The 11,935-nt window shown below is 42.7% G+C and overlaps 1 protein-coding gene across 1 annotated transcript; it reads right to left on the bottom strand.

The window, feature by feature from the left end:
• Positions 1 to 831: 831 nt before the first annotated feature.
• On the bottom strand, positions 832 to 6,982 carry igf2b (insulin-like growth factor 2b). The gene is made up of 4 exons (XM_080436748.1): positions 6,736 to 6,982; positions 5,073 to 5,223; positions 2,924 to 3,108; positions 832 to 1,200 (listed from the first exon to the last, which is right to left on the bottom strand). The coding sequence occupies exons 1-4, from the start codon at positions 6,817 to 6,819 to the stop codon at positions 964 to 966; spliced, it is 657 nt and encodes a 218-aa protein (XP_080292874.1). The 5' UTR covers positions 6,820 to 6,982; the 3' UTR covers positions 832 to 963.
• Positions 6,983 to 11,935: the final 4,953 nt, after the last annotated feature.

The following is an 11,935-nucleotide window of genomic DNA, read 5'->3' as shown; positions in this document are numbered from 1 at the left end:
GAGCTCCCCCATATCCGTTATTTTCCTTTTTTTTCTTTTTCTTCTTCTTCTTCTTAAAGTCACACTTTCCTTAAAACGGAAAGTTTTAATATTTCATTCAAAGAAAAAAAACGTGCTTTTCAACCTCTTCTTTGAGTCCATTCCCAAAGCTAGCACCATGACATTTTTTTAAGCTACACGTTCATTGTTCATAAAAAAATAGTGCCTTTTTTTCTTTACTTTGACGTAATCCGTGGCAATGTGCAATTTTGCAGACTCTTTTCTGCTTTTTGTTTGTGATTAAAAGGTGCTGGAACAGGAATCTAATTTTACAAAATAATTCCTTACAGTGTGGAAGTCCCTTTATAGTTAGAGGTGCAAACTAATAAGAAAAAGAACTAACAGAGATTTTTCTTTTTGCCTCAGGAAAGTGTTGTGGAATGGATTCTTTCATGCAAGCTGCTCTTCACTTTCTCGTCGTCTTCCGCAAGGACAAAAAACACACAAAAAAAAAAAGAAAAAATCAACATTCCGCCGGGTGTCCTCTTGACACTCGCAAAGCCATAGATCTCTTTTATCTTCTTTTCTCCTTTTCCTCTTTCTCTTTAACTTAAGGATCCACCTGAATTGCATTCAGCCAAATTGTTAACTTTTTGTTCATCGTTTGTGTGTGTGCCTTTTGTGTCAGTGAATGAAAGAGAGAGGGAATGAAAGACTTGAGACGGGAAGAATGTGAAGGCATGCCGGGCGGGGAGGGGAGGGGGGCATTATAGGGGGCAGAAGGTCAAGAAGTAGTGGACGAGAGCAGGGGTGAGGTTGGGTGGGGTGGGGTTGGGGGGGCAGGGGGATCGGTGGGCTCGGACAGGGCAGGGGAGGTCAGAGAGGACTGCCACAGAAATGACGTCAGAGACAAAGCTATAATCCCCTAGTCTTTTTTTTTTTCCTTCCTCCAAACTTGTCTGTGCAAAGGGCTGTCGGTGGGGCTCATTTGTGGTTAACGTCCGTGGGGAGCACGACCGGGGGCAGCGCGCTGGTCAGCCGGATCAGAGACCTGTGCTCCTCCGCCTCCTCCTGTGCTATGATTTTGTCCGCCAGCCTCCGAAACCTCTTCGCCCTCAGGATGGCGGGGACCCCCCTCCGGAGTCTCTGGGCCGCCTTCCTCTGCCACACTTCGTATTTGGAATACCTCACGGTCACATGAGGCTGCTTCCTTGGGACTTCCTGCAGAAGAGAGGGGGGGGGGGGGGTAGGAAGAGGATGATGATGAGATACTGTATCGCTTGTCATGACAAATGGGGGGCGAAACCCTCTTATGTAGCAAAAAAAAAAAGAAGAAAAAAAAACAGGCCATTGTTGCAGCAAAGAGACATGGGAGAAATGGAAATCAAGACGTCGTTCTGGGAGCGGCAAATCATGGCGAGCGCCACAACAGATGCGGCTCGCCCCTGACTCGTCCCTGTTTTGATTTGCCCTTGCTGAAAGACGCTGTCAACAAGTGCTGCAGACTTTTTAACATACGGTCAAAAGGGAAAGGCGGTCACTCCCATCGTATGAGGAACGAGTCATTGTTTGCCTGACGAGCCACTAAATACTACCCCCCCCCCAGACACACAGACACACACACACACACACACACACACACACACACACACACACACACTCACACACACACACACACACACACACACACACACACACACACACACACACACACACACACACACACACACACACACACACACACACACACACACACACCACACACACACACACACACACAGATCCAACCAGATAACTTACAAACGCGTTCTTCCTCTGAAACCTATCTTTACACAACAAACTCTTTCAACCGGCATTCTGTGTTGCACTGTGCGAGCGCCAGGGAAGGAGAGAAAGACTGTGTGTGGGAGTGGTGGTGGCTGGGCTAGAATTTATGCGTGAGTAGCCAGTGCTCCATCTGAATGGCTTGTTTTGGTTCTGCCACTTGAAGAGTGTTTATCCCCCTTCATTCACTCCAGGGCCGCTCAATAGCCTAGGAACAGCTGGCCCTCAGAGCAGGATGTACCCATCAACTCGCTCCCCTGCCCGGACCAACTGGGGACAGGTCCCAACTGGGGACTTGTCCCAACTAATTCCCCAACAGGCTCTCTCTTTCTTCATGAGAGAGATGGGATTTCTTGGCCATACCGACAGTCACGTATCTTTTTTTGTTTTGCTTGTTCATTTATGTCCTTCAAAATTTCAAAAGAATAAGAATAGCAGCATTGATTTAAAAAAGAGAAAGAAGATAAAAGCATAAAGGGCGAGAATCCATTCAGGCAGGGCCTGGAGCGCGGCCACTGTTACAGTACGTCTTGTGCCTCCAGTGAAAAGGCATAGTGCTTTGAAGATCTCCATGCATGTTTGTAACAAAAGAGGTTCTAATAGCCAGCTGAGGTGATTCTGACCACAGGACTCTAAATGCATGCCAGTTTTTGGAGTGGTTAGTGTTCCGTGACTAATAATCACACACTCAGAACAAACTCACTGTTTTGTTATGGACCAGTAGTCCTGAGTTTCTCAAATTCACACACACAACACACACACAACACACACACACACACACACACACACACACACACACACACACACACACACACACACACACACACACACACACACACACACACACACCCGTCCCTGAGTGTGACCCTGCCTCCACTCTAACATTACCTGAATACGTTATTTTTCCGCAACGGTCAGCACTTTACATGGAAGATAATTGCTTACCATTGACCATTTTAACGAGATAAACCTGTCCTCACGTGGGTTTTTCAGTCTGTTCTCACAGACAGGTGCATGGGGGCAAAGCGCAGGACAGAACAGTGATATGGGCGATGGCAGGACAGATAGATTAGAACTCAAGGTTTTCCCATACTGGTGTTTTGTTGCTGCTGAGACGTACCTGCTTTAGTGCGGGCATCACTGTGTGTATGACCTGTAGAGAGGTGGCCGACACGTCCCTCTCTGACTTGGCGGGTTTGGCGCAGTACTGCTCCAGCAGGGCGAGGTCACAGCTACGGAAACAACACTCCTCCACGATGCCGCGGTTCTGGGAGCGTCGATTGCTAGCTCTGCTGGTTGGTCGACCTAAAGGACGCCGGGGGAGAGGAGAGACAGTCTGTTAGGAGGAGGAAATCCTGTCAGGATCAAGACCCGAGCACACAGCACACTCTGACAGCAAATTAAGACTCAATCGTGTCTTTCGCTGGCCAGTGATGTGGATTATTTGGACGGTCATTATATAAAGAGGATAAACTTAAATCTATGGCTGGCTGCGAGAAGGGTTTTTGTTTGTAAAGGGTTTTTGGGTATAGTCTGGGAGTCCTTTCATGAGTAAAATCCACAAGTAAACAACAGGACCTGTGGCACACACCCTGGGGGGAAATGACAGGGACACAGACAGACACAGACAGTCGCTCTTTGGATGAGTAAATACCTAAAATGGACACTCTCCTGTGACCTTGTCCTTTGCCAACTCAGCAGAGATAAACAGAATGAAGAGAGGGGGAGAGAGAGAAAGGGAGAGGGAGAGAGAGGAGGGGCAGAGGGAGATAATGAGGTTGAAAGAAAGAGAATAAAAAAGAACCAAAGAGAGGGTGAGTGAGGGTCAAAACAGAAGGAAAAATAGGAAAAGGGAAAAAAAAGAAGGGGGGAAAATGTGGGTGGGGGACAGTGAGACTGGAAGAGGAAGAGGTATAACGTATAGGAGAACAAGGTGAGGGGGTGGAGGGTTAAGACATTGCACAGGGGAACACTATCCACGATCAATAAAGGCCTTGTTTGAAGCCCCACACAATGTTGCAGAAATCTCATGAGAGGGCAGGCCAGATTTGATTGCAGGAAGAGGAACATGAGAGAGAAACAGCGAGGGGGCGGGGGGGAGCAAATCTATGTTGGCCCAAATTGGATAATGATCTCTCCGAGTCCGGGAGAGAAGCTTCCGAGGCTAACGCCACACAATGAAGTCGACTGTCAGTGGGTGGGATATAACTAATATTTAGAAATTCAGGGTGTCCAGTGTTTTTCCCTCCACTATATGCTTCCAGGACAGCGAGAGGCAGCTGTGTGTATTTAATTTCTGCATCTGAGCTTTGTTTGTTCAAGCAAAGCCTTGCCCTATTCAAAGTCGAACAGCTACAGCACGTTCACATCAGGATATTTACCTTGACAGCTATTTGCATTATTACCACAAAGAGGATAATGATCATCACTTATGGTAATGATGCTGTCACTATCGAATGATTAAAGTCTGACATCAAAAAAAAATTTTCTCTCTCTTAATCACCAGTGTGGCCGCCTAAAGCCTGGGAACATTGGTGCTGAGGTGACTTGTATGCCTCTTGGGGTGCTATTACTTTCCCCGGCGGAATGCACTGGTAAACAAGCGGCCCATTGTGTCGCATTGAGTCGTGTGTGACTTCACAGCAACGCCGACCTTTCATATGCAATCAGAGGTATGGGCTCTAGCGACAGAATGCGCCCACTCAGCACAGCAGCCAACACGTCTTGAGAGAGAGAGACAGCCACACAGCTGGCTAAAAGCTCTCTCACTCTCTGTCTGTCTCTCTCTCTCTCTCTGTCTGTCTGTCTGTCTGTGTTTGTCTCCCTCCCTCTCTCTCTCTCTCTCTCTCTCTCTCTCTCTCTCTCTCTGTCTGTCTGTCTGTCTGTCTGTCTGTCTGTCTGTCTGTCTGTCTCTGTCTCTGTCTGTCTGTCTGTCTGTCTGTCTGTCTGTCTGTCTGTCTGTCTGTCTCTCTCTGTCACTCTGTCTGTCTGTCTGTCTCCCTCTCTTTCTGTCTCTCTCTCTTTCTCTCTTGCGTGCATGTGCGAGCGTGTAACAATACCAAACATGCAAACTTTCCACACAACCGCACACACAGAGAATACCAAACATGCACATTTCCACACAACCACACACACAGAGATCCCAACAGACGAGCGTTATTACGCATGCACAAAAGCCGACTCAGCAGTAAAATTAAATAAAAAAATAAAATGAAATAAATAGACCAAATGAAATAGCACATAAATGGCGGTTGAGCAGTAAAACCTACTGAAATAGAATCCTCTGTCTTCACAGACAAACTGCAGTGCATCCACCAGCTCTCCGCCACAAAGGGTCTCCGCGGACGCAACTTCAATAATGTACAGCGTCATGGCCAGAGCAAACACCAGAGCTCTGCTCGAAGAGGACATCTTCTTGACCTGCAAGAGGGGAAACAGCAACATTAGTACACACAATAATATTCCACATGGCTGTGCAAGCGCATTTATTTAAATTCTTCGACTGTCGTTTAAAGTAACTTTACAAATTATCAAATTATGACAACTCAAAAGTCAGAGGGAGTTGCTGTCATCTGGGGAAAAATGGACCATGCCAAATGAAACATCTGATTCTGAATACTTTATTTGATTGAATACCTTATTAACAGTTTGCAAAGAAAGCACAGAAAGTACAGTTCCATACAAAAGGATGCTAAAAGGATTAAACCTAAGAGAGCACTGTGGCTTGTTCCCATTGGGGTCCTGTGTACTCAATTCATCGAAACATGTAATGACAGAAATATACAATACTATGCAATACTATGATAAAAAAAAACATCATATAAACGAGTAGTAATCAAAAAGTAAAATATGTACAGTAAATTCTGTTGTGTATTAGCCAACAACCCTTAAAAAAAAGTCTACTATGTAAGGGCTTATGCACCTTTTAGGCCTTAATTGGCGATTTTCTTAAACCGTTATCAACCGTTATCATGCCACGGCACCTGGCAGAATTGCTTATTCTGGAGGAAAACGAGACCCTATCTCTGTGTTTGTCACAATCTTGCACAACAAGTTGCAAGACCGGCTGCTCAATACTAGCCAACTATCTCAAAAGCCACAACTCAGCATATATTTCCCCCTTGCTCACCCTGTGATGAGCTCAGTGACCCGCAGATCTAGCGCCCCCTATCTGCCGCTCTGAGCCCAGCTGTTTGCTCCCAGCTCAGTGGAGGGACGCACAATTAACGCCAAAGAAGTAGAACATACAGTATGTCCACGTAGCTGTATTCTTCTTCTTTTATTTGTATTTTCTTGTTTAACCACTCAAACCCCAGCATCGGTGGTACATTGTGCAGAAAGCTTTCGCTGAAAAGAGCAGATCGACAAGCTCTGAGCTTGTCAATCTGCTATTTTCAGTGAAAGCCTTCCCCACAATGATAGAAAACACTAGTATTAACACTAGTATTGAGCCCTGAGGGACTCCGGTTACCCATATGGGGTCGAAGTGGTTAACTTCTGACCTGTTGCACTTATAAGGCACCTTAGGCACGCATCTTTAATGCTCAGTCCACGTTATATCTAGGCATCAAGTGAATTATTCTGCTGCAAGGCAAGCAAATAATGGATGTCCCCAAATAGCGCAAAAGAGGGTAAAAAAAAAACGAACAGCAAAAGTACAAAGCCCCGAAGCTGCTGCTTTCCTTATTGTGCCAAGACAGCTACATGTCTATGAGCCTGTCAAATGTCTTTCTTTTTTTTTTTACGCACGCACCACATAACCGAAAAGCGCACAAAAGCCAATATTCGAACCCGGCCCCCGGGACTCCGGCGTCTTAACCGCTGGACTAAAGAAAATTCCCTATAATCCGAGGGAGATATTAGAGTTTTAAGCTCATCACAGGCTGAGGCTGTAGTGTAGAACCACATAATATTCCGTTGGGTTTGCGTTACCTTCATTCTGCTGTGTTCCGTTCTTCGGCAGGTGTGATGGCAAAGTGAGTGGTGTGGTGGTCCGTGTCTTAGCGGGGTCTCCATGTCAAGATGACTGACAGCGGTGTGAGTTAACGTGATGATAAAAGAGGGATGATCGCAGGTGAGTTAGTTTAGTTCCCCAGTTGGTTTGGTGAGGCAGAGCTACAGAGATGATGATGTGTGTGTGTGTGTGTGAGAGAGAGAGAGAGAGGCAGGCTGTCCCAAAGACAAGGCGACAGGCACAAAGTTCTCAGGGAGAAGTATTATATACCAAAACACGCCCCTTCTGCCCCCCTCCTCCCCCCCTCCTCCCCCCTCCTCCTCCTCCTCCTCCTCGCTCCTCCTCTCCACTGGATGGTAAAAATGGTCCAGCGACGCTTCATCAAGTGTTGCCATGTCGGCTTATTTATAAGCGACTTTTGAGCTTGTTTTTCTGTGAAGTTTGCTTGTAGATATTGGTGGTTTTGCGGGTTAAGGTTTTTTTGGGGGGCTTGTTTCTAAAGTGTTGTTGCTTATTTGGGCTCGTTCCTTAATGTTGTTCAAACCAGTGTTTCTCAAACATTTTGAAGTGAAGGACGGGACCCCCCTGAATATATGTATTTGTCCACACAGACTTCCATCTGAAAAAGAAATTGTGCCAGGGACACTTTTGTGCCATTTGTGTATAAAAAATATTCAAACATGTTCACCACCCTTTCATGTTCAAGATTTTTTTTTTTAATAGCAGATCTACTAGCTCACAACACGTAGATTGGCTATTTTCAAGCTGATGAATATAGATGTAAATTACTCACGTGGCCTAATAAGTTGCTTCTTTTGGGCTTGTTTTCCTAGAACTGGTTGCTTATTTCTCTCACAAAACCTGGCAACACTGCCAGCGACGCTTCATGGAAAAGTGCGTAAAGGGAGGAAAAGTGTGTGTGCTGTGTGCCTGCCTGCATGCGTGTGTGCGTGCGTGCGTCCGTGCGTGCGTGCGTGCGGAGAAGAAGAGAATGTGAGAGTTCCACACAAAAAAAAAGAAAAAAAGTGGAACAATTCCATAGACGTTTGTTTCCACGTTTACGCACGGCAACCGGCAAAATATGTCCTCTTCTTCTTCAGTGGACGCACGCTGAGGAGGAGGAGTGGCAGTAATAATATACCCCAGACAGACCCCAAAGTTGAATTAACATTTGTGTGTGTGGAGCCAACCTTTGCTGTGTTGTTTCTCCTCTTCTGACTCAGATTTTGGCATTTGGCACTGGCTGTAGACTTTAGGATCACTTTGGGACAGGGGTCATGTACTGAATCATTGTCTGTCTATCATATACTCACACAGTGGAATTTAAGACTAGATGCGTGGCTTCGTATTATAGCACACTGATTTTATGTGGATCATATAATGTGAGGTCAAAGGGAGGTGGGCAGAGACTCATTGAGTTATATACTATAACCATCTGATCACCTGACCATTAGACTGGTGCACCAGTACTTCTAATCAGTGACAGTATGGTAGATTTGAGGTTTCTAAAGATTTAATTTAAGGTCACTATATGAACATAATATGTATACCAGCTGGTTTATGCTATGTGTGTGTATATGTAGATATCTTAGGTTTTAGCCTCTCCTTGACTTTTTTTTTCTCTCTCGAGTTTGTTTGATTTTTCACACACACTTCTTTTCTCTATCTGAAAATAACAAAAACGATGAAGCTCGCACAAAAACGAATTTCACCCACTTCTTTACACATAATGTAATCTCTCAAGAACAGATTCTGCTCTTTTTCCTTTTCATTTGGTGATGGGTTCCCAGAATGCACATAAATAATGTAACCTGTGATGCGATAATAAACTCTGATATTACGAAGAGGATGGATTTTTTTTTTTTGATTGAATACTTTCTTTTGTCAGAAATGTAAACAGCACAGGTACAGAGGTACAGTCAGACATTTAGGCTAAAAGGATTAACACAAAAAAGTCCTGGAGACTTGTTTCCATTGTGGATGGATGGAAGGCTGGATGGATGAGGATGGATGAGCTGATGAGAATGGATGAGGAACAACTGTGTTTGTACTAACAATATAAGGGCACAAAGATGGCCAAATGTCATTTCTGCCATTAATCTCAGACACATCTCAAGCAGTGTTACGTTGGCTATAGACATGAAACATCAGATTTGTACATATAACCCAGCACATTCACTTCAGTACTGTAACCAGTGGTGGAAAAAGTACTCAGATGTTTTACAGTAAAAGTATCAATACTGCAATGTAGAAGTACTCTGTTACAAGTAAAAGTCCGGAATAAAAAAATTACTTGAGAAAAAGTACAAAAGTATTGGTATCAAAATGTACTTAAAGTAACAAAAGTAAAAGTACTAAAATATTTGAAAATAGCTCACAACGCATCGCGTTGTGACTGTGAGCTATAGATCGGCTATTTTTAAATAGCCTAGGTATAAAATAGGGCTAAAGTGGTTAATGTATGGTTTATAATGTAATGTATTTATATCTGCAAAGTAACTAGTAACAAGTTTTCAAATAATTGTAGTGGAGTAAAAGTACAATAATTGCTTCTGAGACGTAGTTGAGTAGAAGTAAAAGTATAGACTGGAAATACTCCATTAAAGTAAAAGTACCTCAAAATTGTACTTAAGTACAGTACTTGAGTAAATGTACTTAGTTACTTTACACCACTGAGGATTCCCTGGGGAAGGCTTCTGCAAAGGGTACCAGTGTCTGGACATGTCTTTAGGCTGACACCTAGTGGTTTGCTGAGGGAACTTCCATTTGTTTTTGTCGAGGCTTTTCAGTATGGCTGGGGAACAATGCTCAGGATTATTATGTCAATAGCCCCCCTTTGTCCCGAGGATGACCACTTGAGCTAACACCTGCCAATAGGAGTCTACAGAAACTCTGTCTGGACATGTCCCCAGAGCTAGTCACCTCTCTAGAGCCAGACCTTTAACAAGGCTGACACAAGAGCCACTGTTGCCAAATCTAAGAAATCTTAAATATTTTGTGTGCCCTTTTCAAAGTAAAAGAGAATGCATGATTTTTTATTCATTTATAGGCATTATTTTAATTTAACTATTTTCCTTTTTCATCAGCATACTGTGATTTTGTGATGATGACAAGCCTGGTAGGACAGCCCCCTCCTGTGGCAGATAACATTCTGTACATCTCAAGGATTAATGATAGTCCTTTAGCACATTGGTTCTCAAAGTGGGGGGGGGGGGGGTACCAGGGGGTTCCCTGCAAAATGAGTTTATTTTGCATTCAATTCAGTTTATCCACTTGAGCTCGATATACATTGGCTATTTGAATATAGCCGATCTACAAGCCACGACGTGTCGCTTTGCTTCGCGTTGCGACGCGTTGTAGATCTGCTATTTTCAAAAACATTCTTGCAAAAAAGTTTTAACATTTGGAATATTTTTTAAGCTTTTTAACACAAATCTTGTATGGGGGGTCCCTGGCACAAAATATTTTTAGATGGGGGTCCACGGCCATATACATATCAAATTGGGGGATCCTTGACATGAAAAAGTTTGAGAACCACTGGGTCTGGGTCAAACTCAATAAAAGTAGCTACGGTATACAGTATACTGGACTGCCAATTGCCATGCCCTGGTACCCCAAATGATGCCCCTGGTCCCAGTAATTCTTAACAACAAAGTGTACGGAATGTTAAGCTGTTGATAGAACATGTTTAATATCGTCGCTGTCGGTCAGAAACCTATCTCCATATTTAAACTTTTTGTGTTTTTTCGTAAATGAACGCCCTACTTGATCATACTACAGCGTCACACGAAAGCATCAAAAGTAGCAGATCTACAAGCTCAAAACTGCGAACTCGTAGACGTGCTTTTGCTATTTTTGAATTTGAATCCTGAATCCCAGCAGAGACGATATTTTGTTAACATGAGTAGAGTGAGGAATTAAAATAGATTTTTAAATGTTGGCCGAAGAATTACACATAGCGTATGGTATTGGCCTCTATAATGATAGAAAAGGTTAATGGTGATTTGTGATTATAGCCTACATACATTTTACTGAAGAAAATTTAATTCAATACAAGTATTTTGCATACTTTTTTATTATGCATTTATGTTGCAAGACAAAAACGGCATAACATTCAAACGGCAAATAAAATTCAAATACTATAAACACACTATTGCAAAATGTCAACTCTTGTACACATAGATAGGTTTTTATTTTATTTTTTAAATAAAATACATTAGATGTGATTAAAATATAAAGTCTATTCACCATTATAACTAATCAAAATGAGACATTGGTTTGATGACACCATGACACCATGACCATATGCATTTCTTTTGTCTCTTTAATACATTCATAATAACACTTCTCCTTGATTTGGTTCAGATTCCGATTCAGAAGCCATGAATGCCCAACGGACACAGCCCCTTCAGTGGTGGAAGAAGTACTCTGATGTTTTACTCAATTGTTAAATATAATTAACAATATCACAATGTATATCTTTTAAATGTAAAAGTACCTGTATTCAGAAGATCTACAAGCTCATTACACATTGCAATACGACGTGTTGTGAGCTTGTACATCTGCTATTTTTCGAATAACTCAAGTATAAAATAGGGCTTAATTGGTTAATCAATGCTTTGTAATAATAATAATCTAAATCTGCAAAGTAACTAGTAACTTGAGTTTTAAAATAATTGTACTGGATAATATTTGTCTCTGAGATGTAGTGGAGTTGAAGAATAAAGTGTTGAAATGTTTACATATTGAAGTAAAGTAAAAGTACCTCAAAATTGTAAAGTACAGTACTTGAGTAAATGTACTTACAGTTACTTTCCACCACTGCCCGACATCTATAATTCATACATGAAGCTGTAACCAGAGTTCCATTTGTAAAATAAATAGAGCGGGTCATTTTCTTTACCACTTAAGCCCTAATATACTTTGTCATATGAAAAATATCAGAGCTATACAAATATCCAACGCTCACAAGCTCGCAATGTGATGCGTTGTGAGCTTATAGGTCTGGTATTTAAGCATTTTTTTGGGACATTTTAAGACAAATAATGGTTGATGTAGTTAACATACATTTTTAATTAGGTTATTAAATTGTGATATCAAACATAAATATCAAAGACCACCACCAGCAAATCGAACCCTGGCTGTGTCAATGAATGAATTCACATTCAGGTGAGTGGA

Source organism: Gymnoscopelus braueri (assembly GCF_963280865.1).
Source record: "Gymnoscopelus braueri genome assembly, chromosome: 9".
Taxonomy (NCBI): domain Eukaryota; kingdom Metazoa; phylum Chordata; class Actinopteri; order Myctophiformes; family Myctophidae; genus Gymnoscopelus; species Gymnoscopelus braueri.
This window is presented reverse-complemented; position numbering and strand designations above follow the sequence as displayed.